Consider the following 21,031-nt stretch of genomic DNA (forward strand, 5'->3'; position numbering starts at 1 on the left):
TCTTCGTTTGGGAATTGAAATCCTTGAAAAAATAATGATTTTATTACAGAGCTTATAATTCTCAATTTTAACAACTTTATTATTATAGGTAGAGATTAGAAGTAAAAGAGATATGTATTCGATTTTTAATTTAACGATGTACAATTCGAGGCATAGTAGACTCCTTTCGTTACAGGGAGGGTGTAAAGAAAGGATCCTCCCACCAGTGGTCCGATTGGCAGTGAGAGTAGGGGGCGTGGCTAAATTGCCGACGCGAGCCGATCCCCTCCGACGCGAGCCGATCCCCACCAACGCGAGACGAACTCTCCCGACGCGAACCGAACTCTACCGACGCGAGCCGAACTTTACCGAGACCAAATACGAACCCGATAACCATAACTCCACCCCAACCAATTGCATTCTCGCTAGCTGGTCGTTAGCGGCAACAGATGGCGCGCTCTCGATGCGATCCTGAAAATACTGAAACATCGAGCGAATATAGGAAGGCCTCGCTCTGTGACCGGAAATTAGAGTACACAATAAGAACAAGATAACGATAACGTTGAAGGCTGTTGGCTAGATTCAGTATATCGGCTGGTTAAATTGGAAAAGTTGCCGAGATTTGGTCACGGATTACGGGGTCAACAGATCGTTTGCCGTGATCGGCCGCTTCCTATTGGCGCGCGTTTCCAACCAGGAAAACGGAAACGCGCGCGTTAACGTGTGCTGTACATACACACGATACGCACATATCATCGAACCCCTGATACCGATCCTTAGAGTTTAGCCCTTGGATCGATTGGAGAGCGCAGAGAGCACTCTCGATGAGATTCCAAAATCCACGCTAATTGTTTTTCAAGATATTTTTTTTTTCCAGGTTCATCAGATTCGAAGGGAAAATTGAATAATACGTAACAATGATTACATTACATGGCAGAGATTCGTTTAGATATTTACTTCTAGAATTTGCAGTACTGTACGGAGGATTTTATTGTTTTGCAATTTTTGCAAATACGTGGTAGTTTAAAAATTGTTTCGAAATAAAAAAATATTGTATTGAAAGATAGTAAATAATTTCCAACGCGTTTTTATACGCAGCACGGAAAAGGGTAATACGATTGGGTACGAGTTTATCCGCGTTTCTGTAATTCAAATCGCGCTCGACGAGGATCCAAAGCGATCGAATTACACGAATAATTCGATAAACGATACTATCGCATCGAAATTTCGACGTAACGCTCGTTAAAATGGAGAAAAAATAGCTCTCGCGTGTTTTATTGCGTTTCCTGGTTAATCACTCTTTAATCGGTCGATTAATCATCAATCGACACGACTAATTAACTCGATCGTCGCCTAGTTTGGAATCGACAGATAAACACTTTTCAACTTGTTCCGGGAATTTGTTGAAAACCAATCGTTCATTAAAAATTGCATAATATTTATTCTACTGCGATCACTATTAGCCTGCAATTTTTTAATTAAATTTTAAGTTAAAAATAGAAAATTGAAATATTTTTATCTTTTTAAAAAATTCTGTACAGCATTGCGTGTTCTATTAATTATGAAAAATATTAATTAGAGACTCTCTCTTCAGAATGGTTTCTGCGTTCTCCAGCTTATTTTCTTAGCAAGGACTTGGATTCCCATATCATGCTTATGGCGCACTGTTTAGTCGAACAGTTTACAATTCAAATTGCAATTACATAAAGAAAACATGAGAAACTAGTTCTGAACAGGTAGAGCCCATAAGCTGGTCTGAGGATCTTGGCCTAATCAATGCAGATGACTGATACATATATACATATATATTGTATACATTGTTTTTTATTTTTTATTTTTTTGTTTCTTCTGTTAGAGCATTGGTAGAGTAATATATTATTATAAACGTTCTTTAGGTTACATTGACTTGTTCTTTTGTGTGCCACGTGATGCGTATTTTCTAATGTAGCATGCTTTTATTGAACTGAAAACCGAAACCCGGAAGTATGAACAGCCGAGACTACTTTAGGAGAGAAAAGACACTGATTACGTTCGCGTTCAGACCCGAAATATCAAACGTCAATTTAATTGACTGACTAATTAACGAATATACTAATTGCGATTAATGATGAATGGTACCGTGAGTTAAATATAATTAAGTAATTTAATAAAGGTGGTTGATTGAAATGAAACTTGGTGGGTGTTATGGGAAGAATTTTCATAGCGAGTTAGGATAACCAAAATTAACCAAAATTAACAGAAGTCTAACTGAAAACAAATCAAGCATGCAGATATTTCAATGGAAAATATGAAATATTCGAGATAGAAGAGGTGAATCCTAAGTTTCACTCGATACAGAGGGATCAGTGTTTAAGTACCGTGCGTCGCCGACCTTCCGGACGGATTCTTTGTATCAATAGGGGAACTTGGTGCAAGGAAGATTCCGAAGATCTAGGATAAAGTTTCCAACTCCAAATTCTCTCCATCTAACGATACCGAAGCCCAAAAGTCTAACTTCTACTCGAGATAGAGGGAACTAAGTCTAAGTACCGTGCGTCGCCGACTTTCCGGACGAATTCTCGGTAACTATAGAGAAGCTTGTTGAAAGGAAGACCACGAAGACGGAAATGTTGGAAGAGTTTCCAAGTCCAAATTCTATCTCTCTAATGGAGCAAACGATATCTCAAGCATGTACCGACTACCGAAGCCGAGATTCACCCTAATCGCTTTTCACACCAATCCGGGCAATTTCATCGAGTTTCAGATCAATTGGCCACCTGTGCCATCCAGAACTCCAGCCAAGGAAATAAATATCTATGCGGTGCTATATTTTCTTCTACTTACCTTTTGCAAAAGATAATTTAAAACCTGAATTAAAATATTCATATTTTATAAATAAATAAGATTCGGGTCTGAACGTCAGGTAGTTTACTTGACCCTTGGTTCAAATGTTGAATAACAATTACTACGATAGTTTTGACAATGTATTCAGTGAATTAATATGTACTTTGACGCGTTTTTGTGCAACACTCGCTTACTTGCTGTACACTACGCAACCGGAGCTTTGGATAACCAGAGAAGTTTTGTAACTGAAGTGTGAACAAGACACCGGCAACCGGGACCGGCATGAGAATAAACCTTTGTCGTTGTTGTTGGCAGTTCCTGAATATGGCGTCGGTGTTCATGCGGATTTTTAACCTGATCTGCATGATGCTCCTAATCGGTCACTGGAGTGGTTGCCTGCAATTCCTGGTCCCTATGCTCCAAGGATTTCCTAGTAACTCCTGGGTCGCCATCAATGAATTACAAGTAGGTACAATCCCATAAAATTATCCAATTCATTCTATTTAACTTTGAAGCGATATTTCCATTTGGAGGGATATTCCCATTTTTAGGTAATTAACCCTTGAACAGCGGAGCCAGAATCAATTGTGACCCAAATTTACAAAACATATACAGGGTGTTAAAAAATACCCTGAAGACCTCTACACTGTTAGATAGATCACGAAAAATCGAAGTGAAAAGTTCTGTAGCATTTTTCGATAGGATCAGTAGTTTAGCCACATTTCGTTGTTGAAAATTGAAAAATTGACCAATCAGCGCGCAGCTTGAGTGGCAAGATCCGCGGAGTAGGGGACTAGTATCCTCTGCCGTCGACGAGTCGCGCCACTGAGCGTTGCGCTTACGCATGCGCCGAGAGGCGGGTCTTGCCATTCAAGCTGCGCGCTGATTGGTCAATTTTTCAATTTTCAACAACGAAATGTGGCTAAACTACTGATCCTATCGAAAAATGCTACAGAACTTTTCACTTCGATTTTTCGTGATCTATCCAGCGGTGTAGATGTATTCAGGGTATTTTTTAACACCCTGTATTAATCCAAAATTAAAGAATTTCAAATTTTGAAAGAGTAATTTTCAGAGTAATTTTTCATAGTGTAAAATTTAGAAAATGAACATAATATGGAATAAAAATTGGAGCTCTCTTCATGGTCCGTCGTCCGAGGGTTAATGGACCACTTATGTTTTATGTTAATTAAATTATTGCTAAGACTTTTGCATACTCTTAATACAAGGTAAAGCCTTCAGAAAGGTCTTAATATTTTATTATCATTGTTTTTTAGGACGCACACTGGTTGGAACAATACTCATGGTCCCTTTTCAAAGCCATGTCGCACATGCTCTGCATCGGATATGGAAGGTTTCCACCGCAGTCCTTGACCGACATGTGGCTCACTATGTTAAGCATGATCAGCGGTGCTACCTGTTATGCACTTTTCCTTGGACACGCCACGAATCTCATTCAATCTCTCGATTCCTCAAGAAGACAATACCGCGAGAAGGTAATTAGCGAACAACCGACTCTCCAAGAGGCCTTATTCTCTCTTGTTTACCTTTCTCTGCCTTGTTAAATTCTCTCTTTAACCCCTTTGGGATTGAAACGCGGAACGAAGCCCCCTCTGTGTACATTCAACATTTAGCCTAATTTGCGAAATGGGGCTCTGAGATCGGAGAAGTTGTTTGCTGAAGGAAAAAATTTATTTTCCATTTGTTTTTCTTTTTTCTCTTTTTTTGTTGAAGTTGGATCTTTCTTTAGCATTAATCAAAAATACCAAAAGTCAGCCAGGATAGAAATAAATAATTTTTGTTTAAATTAGGTGAAACAAGTGGAGGAATACATGGCCTACCGGAAGTTACCGCGAGAAATGAGACAGAGGATCACGGAGTACTTCGAGCACCGTTACCAGGGTAAATTCTTCGACGAAGAATTGATTCTTGGAGAGCTCTCGGAGAAACTAAGAGAGGTACGTTGAAACGAGTGACCATGGATCGTGAACTATCCTTCTAACCATTCTAATTTCATTACAGGACGTGATCAACTACAACTGCAGATCGTTAGTCGCCTCGGTACCCTTCTTCGCCAATGCTGATTCGAACTTTGTCTCTGACGTTGTTACTAAACTGAGATACGAAGTCTTCCAGCCAGGTATTTATTATTCATCTTGAAACTTTAAGCTTCAAATTTATATAACATACATGCTATTTTGCAATACTTTTATGTCATAAAATCATTCTTGAATAATATGCAAGTTTCACTCTGATGTATCATTTGTTATAATTAATGATCACTCAGTTTCTATAGAAGATATTCATGAAAGCTTGATGTAGTTATTTTCGTTATTCTTTTAGCTTTAATTTGATATGTCATAGGTGATATTTTGCAATACTTTTATGTCATGAAATCATTCTTGAATAATATGCAAGTTTCATTCTGATGTATCATTCGTTATAATTAATGATCATTCATTTTCTATAGAAGATATTTATGGAAGCTTTATTTCATTATTTTTGTTATTCTTTTAGCTTTAATTTGATATATCAGAGGTGGTATTTGGTAATCATTTTATGTCATATATAATAATATGTCAGTTTCACTCTGATATATTTGTTATAACTAGCGATCACTCATTTTCTATAAAAGATATTCATGAAAACTTTATGTAGTTATTTTCGTCAATCTTTAAGCTTTAATTTGATATATCATAGGTGATATTTTACAATACTTTTATGTCATGAAATCAAGTCAGACTTTCTATAATATATTTCCAAATCAGTCTCTATTTGTTGGCGGACCATGAAGAGAGTCCTAAGACAGTGGACCACAAAGAAATTCACAATTCTAATTTAATTCTACCCTTCATATTACTTTCATATATCAAATTTTACACTGTCTCTTTAAAAATGAATCCTCTAATATCTAAAAAAATATTGAAACAACTAAGACAGCTGAGTGATTATGATTTTTCAGGTGACATCATCATCAAGGAAGGCACGATCGGTTCGAAAATGTACTTTATACAAGAAGGCATCGTCGATATCGTGATGGCGAACGGTGAGGTCGCGACCTCTCTATCAGACGGCTCTTATTTCGGCGAGATTTGCCTGTTGACGAACGCCAGGAGGGTGGCGTCCGTTCGCGCCGAGACCTACTGCAATCTCTTCAGCCTCTCGGTGGATCACTTCAACGCCGTGTTGGACCAGTATCCGCTAATGCGCAGAACGATGGAAAGCGTTGCCGCCGAGAGGTATAAGCTTTGGTTAGGTTTGTTCTATCGAGTTGGTGTGCTAATAGATGTCAATCATCACTCCCACTTCCATGTTGATTTTGTTGAAACATTGTGTACTGTCCGACGAGGCTTCTCGACTTTTCGGCCATTCTTGTTGTTGTCCAAACATATTTTCATTGTCGCTTTAACATTGTATCTCTTCGATATTAACACGTTCGCTACCACTGTCGCATATATGCGGCTTCCCGATTCTTGTATCCGAGCCCACCCTCGCACATATACAGTGTGTGTTCTTCATCAATTTATAGCACCATATTGCAATAAATTTGAAAATGAACAATATTCTTGAGTTAAAAACAATAAAATAGATGTAGAATATTCTTGGTCTAGAAATAATTATATTTTTTAGTCCTAAAATGACCCACGTTAATTAAGAACTTATTTTAACAAGAGACACCCTGGGCTGTGGTGCAAGATTTTCTTCTCAGACCCTGGTAACGAACGTGTTAATTTACTCTGTATTGTATTCTATGCTGATTTGGACTCGATGTGCTTGGTTTTACATAACACTCTTACATTACACACAAAGAGAAGACTTTTATGGCTCGTACACGATTTTAAGATTACTCTCTATCTTATTCGTTGGAATAAAAATGAGAAGAAAAATTCATTGGGGAGAAAGTTATATTTAAGACAAAAAGCGCACTAACTTGCTGTCGAAAACCTGCCAACCGTTTCATTGACAGGGTTTCGACGAATGAATGTGTTCGCGACACGCGTTGTCTGAAGATGCGACGCGTCGAACGAAGCTCCAAGTTTTTTTTTTTATAAACGATAGAGGAAAGTGGAAAGAATTTCTATAAACACCAGGACAATATTTCTACACTCTTGACACATTCACGTACATAGTAATGTTGTATTTGATCAGTTTGCTTAACATACTTTATAAATCAGTTGAATTCTCGGTTTCTGCAGCATCCGAGCAGAGTCACATTCGTTTGAAAAAGACAAATCAATTTTTTTTTTCGAGTTTAATATCTGCAAATAGAATTTTAGTTTAAAATAAATTAAATAATTATTTTTATACAAATTAAAAAATTAATTAGAAAAATTTAGGATGTGATTCATATCTGCAAATAGAATTTTAGTTTAAGATAAATTAAATAATTATTTTTATACAAATTTAAAAATTAATTAGAAAAATTTAGGATGTGATTCTGCGAATCGCATTTCAAAGCTACCGACTTTCCTTTACCCAGTCGTTTGCCTCATATTGTGAAACCTTTAGCGGTGCAAGTGGTATTAGAACGAATAATAACAAGTCTGTTGCAAGTGAACGGCGGGATAATGAATTTACTTAGGGAATACCTGTACTGCTAAACGGTTTGTAAGTCGATCGATGTGAATAATCGTTGGTTGTGTTCCGTGCAACATTCCCTACGCTTAATTGTGCTCTCCCCTGTAGGTTGAATAAAATCGGGAAGAATCCGAACCTGGTGGCGCATCGCGAAGAGGATCTCGGCAGCGAGTCGAAAACGATAAATGCCGTGGTGAATGCGCTCGCTGAGCAAGCTGCGCATGCTAGTGCTAGCGTGGAATCGGTAAGTATCTCTCCGGAATATTAATATAAATTAATGAGTATAGAATAATTCTGACGCGACTTAGATTTGGGCACATAAAAATCAGTCAAAAATCAAATAATTAAAGAAATCCAACCCACTATTGCCATCAAATACTTTCCACAAACCACATTCTTTACAAATGAATTTTACTAATTATTATAAAAATTTTTCCATCTGAAAGCTTTGAACTTTCAAAGTTCAAAATAGACAGCCCTCAAAATTATCTAATTAACAAAAGTTATCAATTTCAATTACTCCTATCTTTACCCTAGGCTTTGAATATTCTAAATGTTATATTATTAAATATCAGGGCCGGCCCTGAGATTTCGGGGATCCGAGGCGAGCTCCGAAAAAGGGCCCCTTCACATACGACATAAAAAAAAGTACCTCAAATAAAATTTATAAAATTAATATTAGAGCTTGTATAACTAATTTAAATTTGCATTTACATTGATTAATATTCAAGTAAACATAAGGGGCCCTGGATCTTAGGGGACCCTAGGCGGCCACCCAGTCTGCCTAGGCTCAGGGTCGGCCCTGATGCAAGATATATGCAAAATAAGAAACTATATTTTTGAAATCTTCTAATTATGAAACATTTTTCCACAAAATCTCATTTGTTTCATGATAGGGCACTACTATTCCAAATTTAAGAAGCAGTTTCATTGGAAATGAAAATAATGAATAAATAAATGTGATTGCAGGTGCACAGCATGGAACTGAGGAGCCTACCAGCTTGCCTGCTACCCAGACCAAAGTCTGAGAACAATTTCGCGAGCCAGGAGTTGTCGAGAGAAGGACGAAGGATCTTCCACAAAAGCGACACTTTCCACAAGGACTCGTATCAATGACGACACTCGTTATACTAGCATACAGAGAGATACTAACGGCTCCAACGGACGGCAGTACGCGAACCTGTCGACCTAGGATCACCAACGGCGGCCGTTTTAAGCCTAGATCCTGGACGCTATACTAGAAGCAGTTTATACATAGATATACGCCATGCCAGTAGTCTTCTAGCGATCGGTTTATTAGCGCCTTCTTATATTAACCCGACGGCACTTGTTCTGTCCAGGATCTATGCGTAAAATCGCGCGGACCAAGAAGAGATCCAAAGTTCTCCAACGGTGGCACAGGCTGGGAACTCGATTAATTAATTTCCGTTTCTTTCGAGACGCTTATTTTCTCAACACGTCGACAGCAATAAACGAAACGAAAGCAGAATGAAACGAGGACGAAGGACTCAGGATCGTGTGTTCCAGGTTTGTGTTTGATCGCTGATTAAACCAGTTTGCTATAAATAGACTAAACTGTGAGATGGATTCGAAGAGGATAATGAAGAAAGACTGTGTCATCGATTGGAGAACAGGGAGCCGTTTCCTGCCCGCGAGGATCTTCATCTTTTTACGAAACGTTCGACAGAAGCTGAAAGCGAGAGAGGATGAAGACCTCAACGACGACGAAGAGCAGGCCTAGAAATTTATAGAGCATACGTAGCCAATCTTGGACTAGGTAGAAGTCCTAAACGACAGTGTTATTTAAAAAAGCGATGCGTAATTCTCTGTGATTTTGCAAAGCCGTTTCGCACTTTTAGGGAGACGATAATGAAAATTATGGGGTAGGGAAGGGGGAAATGTTACGATCCGTACAAGCGACTAGGGTTCTGTTTTTCTTTTTCTAAGGACAACTAACGTTATAGAAGAGAAACATACTCGAGAGATACTCCGGTTATAAGTTTGTTAACGTGTTTTAACTTTAGCTTCGAGTGAACAAACGAGACCAGGAAGAGGAAGGATAAAAATCGAAGAAACGTGGAATAATTTGAAAGCTGGAAATGAAAGAAGATAAAGAGGATGAAAAATATAAATATAATTTCGAGCTCGACAAAAATTTCATAATCGGAATTTAGGAAGACCGTCCTGAAATTAAAAAAAAAAAAAAATGAAGGAAGAAGATTCAACGTTGAAAGAGAAGACAAAATTTTCCGGGGAGAGGGTACAGAAACGAGGGGGTTGGTTTAGGTCATTCTACAAATGGAAAATTAATAATTATAAAAAAGAAGTCTAATCGAACCGCCCAAAGACCGTGTTAACTTGTTGAGTGATCTTTGGGCTGTCGTAATTAAGGAGCAGAGAAAGGAAAGAAGAATAAAAATTAATTAAACACGTCAATGAAGAGAGAGATATTAAGTGAAAACGCGAAGAGCTGTATCTTTTTATTCAGGCTAATAGACGCGATGTACTATAATGAAAGAAGAAGAGAAATAAACTGAAGAAGAGTAAAGAAGAAGCTATAAATATTATGTAATAAATTATTATTATTGTTACCAATTATCATTGCAATGATTACTACATCCACTACCGCATAAAAGCTAGGCAGATTAAAGGAAGTAAGACGTAAATGAGAAGAGACAACACATATTATATATACGTATATATACATATAAAAAGTATGCATAGTGGTCAATACCGTGTTGCAAGATATTATTAAATAATAACGTTTTAACTGTATGCGAGGAAGGGTTATAAACACCGACAAAATAACACCGATACTTACGGACATTCTTACCCGACTTTACCTGATGAAAATGCTGATTTTAAATCAATTCCAATCCGACGTATATTTTCACCCGTAGATAGATTAATGATAATCCAGGTTGAACGACTTTACATTTGTTCCACTTACTGTATTATTTCTCTGTAGCTGTTGATACGTTTTAATGGTGTTATCCTTTGAAAGTTTAACGCGACTGTTGAATTTATCTGATATTATTATATTAATACTGAGAGGAGAGATACTCGGTTCTGAGGAAAGACTTTCTGGATCAAGGGCTTTTGAATTTACATTTTTACAATTCTCCAATATAAATATTACATTTATATTCTATTTCAATTATCAAAGTGTCAAGCGTTTACTTCAAAATTCTAGAAATAGATTATTCTGTAACATTGTTATATCTGAAATTCCATTGCTCACGATCAGTTTTAATGGTAGAACTCTTACAATAATATAGCAATAAATAAATTAAGTTTCTTTTAAACTTGGGGTGAATAATTTGAAAAGGAAACTGTTAAGTCTTCTTCACTCGATATTACAATAAAAATACCATAATAGTAATTATGTTACCATGTTTAAATACCCTGAACAAATTATAAAGAATTCTAAGCAATAAATAAATAAATAAAATTCGAAAGCCCATGTTACAGACGCTACTCGATCGAGCCTAGATCGTAATCTGTTAACGATAATACTCTTCTTTAATCAATTAAATTTTATAGGAGTCTAATTTATGATACCAACAAAGTTGCTCGTTACTTTGACACGTTTATGTTAAATACTTCGACGTACACGCGTACACACACAATTCACTGACGACACACACACACACACATACACACACAAAGAAGAACACAGTGCAGGTGAAAGAAACGTGCCATTCGTTTCCTAGTTGAACGTTGTAACACATTTCATGCATATGTGATTATATGCATACATGTACATATATACATATATAAATAATTAAGAAGAATCTAGGAATATTATACATGCGTTTCATACATATACATGTACACCTGTGTAACCATATGCAGGTGTAAACATATACACCTACACACGTGCGAGGAAAACAGAAGTACCTATTTTTCATGTAAGAGAGAGATAGTTTTCTGTCATTATTTTACAACCCCTCACGTCATCCTGAATATATTATATATATATATACATATAAATATACATATACGATAATACTAATTATAATAATGAATTATATTGTAATAGAAGATGAAGAAGGATGATTCGCGTACAGTGGGTGATAAGCATCCTACAAAGTGGTAGAATACTCGTAGACCGCATGACACCGACGTTTTTATAGATTAATCTATACACACAAGAGATATAAAGAGATAAAATAAAATAAAATAAATTAAGATCGGTCTAGGACTAATCTGCCAGCGAGGTTCGGGCCTAAGGCGTACGCGTAACTAATTATACAAATGAAGAATTAAAAAATGAAAAAAAAAAAAAAAGGAAAAGAACGAGGGATGACGAGGAGATTGAAAAATGGGAATTGGAATTATTGTTACTAGAATATGAACGAGGGTGGGGAAAGATTAGTGGCGATATTAATTAGGAAGAAACGAGAGAAAGAGAGAAGGATGTTGTGTACTCTTTGCTATCACTGCTAAAACGATAGACAACTATGTAATCACTGTCTGCTATAATGTTCACGAGAGATGCTACTAACGTGTTAAAAAGAAAAATGAGAAAAAAAGAAATAAATAGTGCAGAGTAATAGTGGCTGCAAAAAGAGGGTGTAGCATTGACGATGGATATGAAGAGGGAAGAGAGAAAAAAGAAAAAGGAATAAAAATAAAACATTAGGATTATTATTATGGACGAGCACAGCGACAGGGAAGAAAAATCGTGTTTAAAAGAAAAAAGTGAGAAAACCCCAAAAAAATTATCGTGCGAACGTTCGAGATGCACGTTATATTGCTATTAATGCAAACAGAGTGAGATGTAATTAAGGAAATAAATAAAATGAAAAAAAAAAAACAAATAAAAGAGGTGAACACGATCAGGGGGTCCGGAAATCGGAAATGGTATGTAAATTTTTGCCTGTAATAGCGGGGATGATGGTGACGATGTTCAATTAAAATAACGGGGGGGATAGTAATACAGGAGACTCTCGTTATATTGCCACGTGATTTAAAGTATAGTGTTACCTTTCCACCATCATAGTCTATGAAAATGAAGAAATCATTTCTATTTTTTCTTCTTCTTAAAATGAGAACCTGGGAGCTTGACAAATTCTCCATTCAACAGCCCCGTCGACGGCAATATAACGAGAGTCTACTCTTCACAGATCGTTCAGTTTTCTAAACTAAATAACGATGAATTGCGAGATGATCGTTCGCGGTTACAGATGGACGAAACACGATATTGAACGACGTTCTAGACTCTAGAATCTAGAGGCAGAATATTTCAAATCAAATATAGATTAATGTATACAGTTATTGACCTCTGTACAATTATTGACTCTTTTTCTAAAAAAGTAGGAAATATAATATAATGGTATAATTTTATTCAGGCTAAGAAAAAGAATTAATTATATTTTATTATTTAGCCCTTGAACAGTAAAATCTGGGTCAATCATGACCAGAAAGGGGATGTTAACTTAAAAATGTATAATTTATAAATAAAAGAGTTTTATGTATTAGAAAAATAATTTTCAAAGGGATAGTTTTAATTTAGAAGTACAGAATTAAATTACAATTGTGGCTCTCTCCATGGTCCGCCATCCGAGGGTGGAGAAATGCATTATATTATATTTCTTACGCTTTTAGGAAAAAGGTTAATCATTATATATGGGTAATTAACTGCATACGTTACTCTATTACATACACAAAAAAAGACTGTAGCGCCATAAAATGTGTATCTCGGATCTTACATATCAGACGTTTCGTTTCGAGCGACTATAAGAATTCGTTCCCGGCGAGATTTTTCGCTGTACGGTTAAATAATTTTCCCGTCTTTCTGAAAGCACCGTCTGGACACGTCTGATGATGGATAGTACGTTAAATTTTATATTAAAATTGCTTTTAATATTAATATTGTGAAAATTAAGATTTTGCCCAGGGAAACCAGATTTTAGATTCAGTGTAAATTATTATTAACTTTTGCTATCTGTTTTGCTTTTTGAAATGTTGAAACGTTCAAATCTTTGATATAGAAGTTCTACTGTCTCAAGAAAGCAATTATTACAACTTTTTACTCGCACAGGAAGTACTTCAGCATCATTGTACATTTCTATCACTTTCCATGCTATTCAAAGATTTGAATGTTTCAAGATTTCAAAAATCTTGCATATTTCGCAGTAATTTGCATTTCTGTCCTGTTTCAAATTTCAACTATACCTTGATTTCTGAAGGATTTATAAATAATCCAAATTCTAACTAATCCCTTGATTAGATAAAAATAATCTAAACATAGGCACATTGGCTATGAAATGAATGCTTAAATTTAATTCTTTAAATAAACAAATGTCCATTTCAAACATTCGAATATTATTTCTCATAAGTCTATGAAGATTTTCAAATACCAAAGGTCCATCACCAGACAATGTACCACAGTTTCTCGAAGACACTTCCCCGCCCAGACGAAAGCCAAAAAAGTCTCGCAATTCACCTCGATGATTCCCACCTAAGAATTCCTATCGAGATCCGTCAAGTCGCGAGTGCAGCGTAGTCGAGCTGAACAAAAGTAGCGATGACACAGTGTAGAGCACCGCACACCTAACTAAAAACACTTCCGTTTCCGGTTTCAAGGATCGAACGCGTAATTAAGCGAAAAAAAGAAAAAAGAAAATAAAATAAAATAAAAAATAAAAAACGATCGATAATGAAACATGCGACTGTCCAATGCCAAGTAGAATGCTAAGCTTCGTTAGACAGTAAAACACTGACAAAGCGTTTCTCGGTGATCTCTACAGGGTGACGCAAGACTGGCGTTGTACAAACAAAAAAAAAACACAAAAATTTAACAAAAAAAAAAAATCGGTGTCTCTTCTAGAACCTAAGTCGACGATAGATCCAATCGCTCGCACGATCCCCGAGCGTGATCGAATTTGATTTTTCTACCTGTTCTATCGTTCGTAAGCCACGCACGTGATCGAAACAACGAACTCGAAGATATTAAAGAAAAAAAAAAAAAAAAAAAAATATGATCGTCACCGCTGATACCGACACGTCGATTGCCTTGTAGACTACGTAGAGGATGAGCCTGTTAGCTTAGCGACTGAATCTCACAACGTTCTTCCCCTTTTTCGCGATCCAATGCCGAGGACGCACCTTGTGCGTCGTCCCTTGTAATTCAATAGGCGACGCACCGTATGCGTCATTCTTTGTAATTCAATAGGCGACGCATCGTATGCGTCATTCCTTGTAATTTAATAGATGACGCACCATATGCGTCCTCTCTTCTAATGCAATGGGCGACGCACCGTATGCGTCATTCCTTGTAATTCAAAAGATGACGCACCATATGCGTCATCCCCTGTAATTCAATAGGCGACGCACCGTATGCGTCATCTCTTGTAATGCAATACACGACGCACCATATGCGTCATCTCTTGTAATGCAATGGGCGACGCACCGTATGCGTCATTCCTTGTAATTCAATAGATGACGCACTATATGCGTCATTCCTTGTAATTCAATAGACGACGCACCATATGCGTCATCTCTTGTAATGCAATGGGCGACGCACCGTATGCGTCATTCCTTGTAATTCAATACATGACACACCGTATGCGCCATTCCTTGTAATTCAATACATGACACACCGTATGCGTCATTCCTTGTAATTCAATGGATTACGCACCGTATGCGTCACCTCTTGTAATTCAATGGACGACGCACCATATGCGTCATCCGAGCAAAACCGTGTGTAAAGATTGGAATCGACTTGACAGACGTTCAAGTAAGATTACCGAATGTTCAGTTACGAAACGATCGCTTAGTTTGATTTAATCGTTAGCCTCTGAGGAGATCCAGTAGTGTGACACCATGTAGAGGGTCATCCTCGTCGCGCGAGAAACCTGCGTAGTAGCGCCTTGTAAAGAAAGAAATAAAAAAAGAAAAAATAAATAAAAAAATAAAAAAGAAGAATGTGATGAGTGTGCGTGAGAGTGTGAGTGATGAGATAAATAAAATACTCGAGCGGGAGAAAATGATTTGAGAGGAAGTAACATTACCCTAGCGTCAATTTTCTACGAAAAGAGTTTTCTACAATATTCACACCATAAGCGTGCATCGTGGGTCGCGTCGCGCTTATCGTATGAATCTGTATGTATGCTATTTGCAAAAGCGCTGGTACGAATCTCTTGACGTTTTTTCTATTAGACATCGTTCGTTCGTTCGCTAAGTTTCTTACAAAAGCGTTTCGTGACAGTGAAACGCCGGTTAATTGTACACCGGGATTAAAGTATACGGATGGGGGAGTGAAAGCGCGCAGCCGAAAAGAAAGAAACACAGCAAAATGCGTAGTGGCGGATTTAAACAAACGCAAAACAAGAAAAAAATTATACAGCTCATAGGTGCTTGCTCGAGGCGCACTATAATCATTGTAATCGCGAAATTAAATATGGAATGAGAGATTGAAAATGAGAGGAAAGAAAATGACGAATAACGAGTTTCGTATCGGTGTTTAACTTTTCGCGCTCGACCAACGAGTCAATTCCTTTCTCCTCGAAACTGTTACTTTTTTTCTTTTAGCTACCTTCTTCTGACACGATATATTGATAGAAAGGTGAAATTATCTGGGGACGATCGAGTGCGCGAAAGGATTAAAAATCGATCGAGAAATTCCTCTATAGTTCCGGGTAGAATACAGTATCTCGTTTAAGAGAAAGTGAAATACGAAAAGCGATGTTAACGATCATTTGAGCATGTACTTTCGTTACATTGTAAATCCGTCGTCCGATGAAGGCCCAATGGTGTAGTACATTAAAGACAAAGATTTTAGTTCGTCAATAAGACTAATGACTCATATCGTATCTCCCGAAATGTTCACACTGAAATTCTATTATTATATTGACTCTCCAGTCGCACTTTCATGATGATTTATTACCTAATTTTTTTGCAATTTATTCTCGTCTGAGCTTGTTGATTATTGATCCATTGCATGAATCTCTGGCAATATTACAGAATAAAAATTAGGGTAACAATCAGAAATGAACAGCGACTAGAGAGTTTCCTAAACTCTTGGGTTGTTGCATATCAAATGGCTGATTTGGAAACTTCAAAATTAATTATAATTTCATGACATAAAAGTATCGCGAAATAACAATTATCTTATAATAATTAACAGCTTAATGCTTGCTGAAAATGTCTACATAAATCTTTTGTTGATATTCTTAATACAAAATGGTTGTTTGTGAATTGCAACGAACAATCGATCAGAACGAAAATCATGTGTTGCTTTCTTACGAATCATTCTATGATAAATTCTGATATTAATTTATTAAAAAATTTAGAGAGAATATAGCTAACGAATATTTGAGTAAAATATGATAGAAAATTTGAAATAAATCAAAGCCCCAAGAAATATTAGTTTTCCACGCATTATAAATAAATCTACCATTTCGTATGCAACAATCTAACATTTACCTAATCTTGATTAACCGCTACACCATTGCTCGCAAAGTGATCTAGTCAAGCAACTGGCTAGAAGATTCTGTTGCGATAATTCTGCTACACGTGTGCTCGCCTAACTCGTGTTAACACTTGTACACTCGCGATCAGATCAAGTTTCTCCGAGAAAATAGTGATATAAAGGAAGCAGAAGTTCTCAAAACCTTAATTTTAACGATATTAATATTAATAGTAATTTAGAAACAAAATAATATAATTTTGATTTATTAAATATTACAAAATTAAGTATATTACTGAGAAATATGAATATCAATTCAAATTCTCCCGCGTAAATGTTCGTACGCAAGTGGTGGGGGGTCACAGACCTATACATATAGGATTCTCTCCCCTCCATCGTCATTCTCCTCGCGGACGCCTAAGGGGAAAGGCGAGATTCCAAGGCATCACAATTTTTTCCGGAGAAGCCTGAGTTGATCGCAGGTGTACAGTTTAATATATGCGTGCGCGTACAAATGACGATGATGCAGTTTGTTCAGGCCAGCTCTAAAACAAGTATAGATTGCTGGAAACGTGTGTAAATCGGACAGATGAGGGGTTTTATCGAAATCATTCTGCAGCTTGGTATACACACTTACACATAACACATACGTATAGAGGGATGATAATGAAAGTTCTGCAAGTGAAAGGAAGAGGTAAAACACGTTTGCTATATGTAACACATTATTTATTTAATGGTAATTAAAATTTGAAAGGGGTAATTCATATCTGGACTCCAGATTAGGTCACACTTTTTAAACTTCAGAGGAGAGGAAATCAAAGGTGCAAAAGCCTTATAATTTTGAAACCATTAGAGACACGTACGTAATTTTTTTAACGCAGATAAAGAATGTATCGTTTTATTGTTGAAAAGTGAAATTGTGTACCGGACATTGTTGGTTTTTGAAATAAAAAATAAATTGGACTCGATACTATCTGGCTTTGATGATGGACTTATTTCAGTGACTTAATATCAACATGTCTTGACCAATTTTTTATTTCCTCTTGTGTGACTTAATATCATATATCTTTTGAAGCAGGCATTACATCCAAAATTATTTTAACCAAACACTGGACTTCAAATTGCTTGGTTCTGAAATTTTTTGTAAACTATTATTAAGTGCCCTTTAGATTGGCTCGAAGCAAGATATGGATTTAATATTATTTTTGAGCTATTATATTAAAAACTAAACGATTTAGAACAAAATAATTTTTACCATTAGGAAGAGTGAAAAATTTGATACAAGAAACATAAAATGTCATTTTTTCAAAAAAGGGGACTTAATACACTCTGGGGTCCAGATATTAGGCCAATTAAATCTAGAAACTGAATTATGAAATTTTATTCTGTATTTTATTAACAAGTTGACTAGCACTTCGATAATTTCAATCAACTTCTTAATTTTCTATTTTGAATTACCAGTGTTTCCAATTTTCTACTTTTAATTAAAAATTTATGTTATTAAATTTATAACATGGGTTACCAATAATAGTCAACTTGTTTTAAAAAATAGCGGTCTAATAGCAAACGTGTTGAAAAGATTGAAAAGAAAATTCATGTGTACTTCTTCAGACAGTTTTCTATTCTTGTTTCCAATTCACACATTTCACCGAACAGTTAATAAAATCACCTGATAACCATGCATGCAACATATAGGAAATCAAATCGATGAATGATAATGGACTTTAAAATTCCAATCGAATTTAACGCGAAAGACACAAATAGAATGAGAGTGATATAGTGTGAAAGCAACACAATCCCAAACAGAAAAAAAACAACAGCAACAAATGAAATAAAAAAAAAAAAAGAAACACAATGATGCAGATTAGTTCTTTTTCTAACGAGCGAATTAATCTTTTAAGTGATTCGACACGTAGCCGGCTAATTAGAAGTTACGTAACTGGCCAATATACTTTTATAAACTGTATGAAAATGGTAAAAAAACAAACTAAGTATTCACGCGCGTTTAGACATCAGCACCTTTAAAATATACTTGCCATAACGAATGCCTTAGCAAACAAAAAAAAAAAAATTAAATTAATTAATTAAATTAAATTAAATAAAACGTTACATATTGTACATTGAAGTACGAAACGAGGAAGGATCTATATATATATATATAAAATAAGTAATAAATAAGGTACATAATTATAATGTCATTATGCGATACAAAAGAACAGACATAAACAAGCAAGAGAAATAAATGAACATACGAGCCAAACAATCGATGCACACATCAAATATAAATAAATTAGATAGCGAATGAGAAGAAACGTTTAATTATACATACACAAGATTATATAAGAAAATCGTGTAATTGTATAAAATGTACCTGTGAACTTTGCTCCTTGTATATTTTATACATTTAAATGTACAATGTTTAAAAGAAAAGAGGAAGAAGAGGAAGAAGAAGAAGAACAAGATGCAACCAGCCAAACGATTAATTAAATTAAAAAATAAAAAAGCAACCAAACGAATCGAAATAAATACACGTACTCATACACACGCACTCAACAGCGAACAGGAAAAGTGAACAACAGCAAACAACAGTGTACATGAAATCTCTCGGAAGCACAGTAAAATAAAAAGACATTAAAAGAAAAAAAAAAATTGGAAAAAGAATAAAAAAGAAACGTATAAGAGATCGATGATGAAAAGTGAGAATATATTATTAAATGTATCTAGATATTAAGAATTGAATTATTAGGGGACGAGAGAAAAAAAAAAAACGATTATCATTATCGTGCACATAAAAACATCGTTGGCAATATTCGACTTCGCCCGTCCATTTAGTTTCTAGACCACACACGTCTCTACGAATTGTTCCTTTCGAGCCAGCATCGAATAGGTCAGAAACGATTGATGAATAATTTGCGCCTGTAATTTCTTGTTAATCTATCGTTAACACGTTGACATAATTTAGTCGAAGTGTTTTTCCTTCTCGAACAGAGAATAATTATAATATTTTAAAATATATCATTGTTTATGTTTAAGATACACTTCCAAGTAATCCAAAGTTAAGCTGTAGTTTCGAATGTTCCCTGTGGCCGATCTATCATGAAATTTGGAGAGGCAGGGGGAGGGGATAGATGATTCCAAATATAAAACGATATCTTCATCGGTATATTAGTTTTCGAGATATTAATTAAAAACTTTGGGCATAATACATAGAATTTTGCCTTAGAGGCATAAATAATACAATCGTCAAGTGTCATATAGCCATTGACAGTACATACAAGGTGTTCGACTACTGGTGGGCAAAATTTTAATAAGACGAAAATCAAGAATAACGAAATAGCATTTGCGGCTTTGTTTTCCAGTAATTAACGTTTAAAAATTCGAGTAAAAAGCGCCTGAAACCTGCAACCCGCCCAGCACCGACGACTGAACGTCAGGTCAGCAGGGGAAGGTACAGTCATAACCAAGAATCGTTGAATAGTAGAAACCTACCTCGTACTATTCTGTTTCTTGATCTTCTTGGTTATGACTGTACCTACCCCTGCTGACCTGACATTCAGTCGTCGGTGCTGGCCGGGTTGCAGTTTTCAGGCGCTTTTTACTCGAATTTTTAAACGTTAATTACTGGAAAACAAAGCTGCAAATGCTATTTCGTTATTCTTGATTTTCGACTTATTTTGATCCCTAGAATCACCCCTTAAAATTTTGCCCACCTGTTGTCGAACACCCTGTATAGCGATGTAGGTTGAACACAAAATTGTTAATTTTTATTTTGACAGTCTAATAGTATTTGAAGAGTAGAATCCAAAGATACCAGTTTCGAGCTCATGGATTCACGGATTCAAAAGTTATGCCGATCTAAAGTTGAGCGTTTTTAGCATATGTTAAGTTACTTTGACGCCATATTGATTTCTACCCATAATTCGTCCAATCAGCGCATTTGTATGCGCATAACTTTTGCTCTAGTAGATCCCTGAGCTTAAAACTAATATTTTCGGGTCCTGTTAGTTAAATACTATCAGAATATATAATAAATAGTCACAAGTTTGCGTCCACCAAAGTAAAGTTAAGCTCATTTGATTTACATCGAGGGTTTCAGGTTAGGTTATGTTACGTAGTAGAAATTTTGAGAGGGGCACCTTATATAGGCAAAGTTCTATGTATTATACTGAAAACTTTTAATTCATATCTCATTAATCAAAAGGCTGATGAAGATATCTTTTTATATCTGGGGTCCTC

At 35.9% G+C, this 21,031-nt stretch overlaps 1 protein-coding gene across 8 annotated transcripts in view; it reads left to right on the plus strand.

Moving 5' to 3' along the window:
* Positions 1 to 14,364, plus strand: part of Ih (hyperpolarization activated cyclic nucleotide gated potassium channel Ih) — a 158,791-nt gene extending 144,427 nt beyond the window's left edge. For 6 of the 8 annotated variants that reach the window (XM_076688440.1, XM_076688443.1, XM_076688444.1 and 3 more), the window contains 7 exons: positions 3,118 to 3,267; positions 4,080 to 4,298; positions 4,614 to 4,760; positions 4,825 to 4,942; positions 5,765 to 6,053; positions 7,489 to 7,624; positions 8,350 to 14,364. In XM_076688440.1, coding sequence (XP_076544555.1) covers positions 3,118 to 3,267; positions 4,080 to 4,298; positions 4,614 to 4,760; positions 4,825 to 4,942; positions 5,765 to 6,053; positions 7,489 to 7,624; positions 8,350 to 8,496 — 1,206 coding nt within the window. In that variant the 3' untranslated portion in view covers positions 8,497 to 14,364. The remainder of the gene's footprint in view (positions 1 to 3,117; positions 3,268 to 4,079; positions 4,299 to 4,613; positions 4,761 to 4,824; positions 4,943 to 5,764; positions 6,054 to 7,488; positions 7,625 to 8,349) is intronic. The other 2 variants (XM_076688442.1, XM_076688445.1) reach the window with 1 other exon arrangement.
* Positions 14,365 to 21,031: the final 6,667 nt, after the last annotated feature.

This window comes from Osmia lignaria, chromosome 5, assembly GCF_051020975.1.
Source record: "Osmia lignaria lignaria isolate PbOS001 chromosome 5, iyOsmLign1, whole genome shotgun sequence".
In the NCBI taxonomy this organism is placed as follows: domain Eukaryota; kingdom Metazoa; phylum Arthropoda; class Insecta; order Hymenoptera; family Megachilidae; genus Osmia; species Osmia lignaria.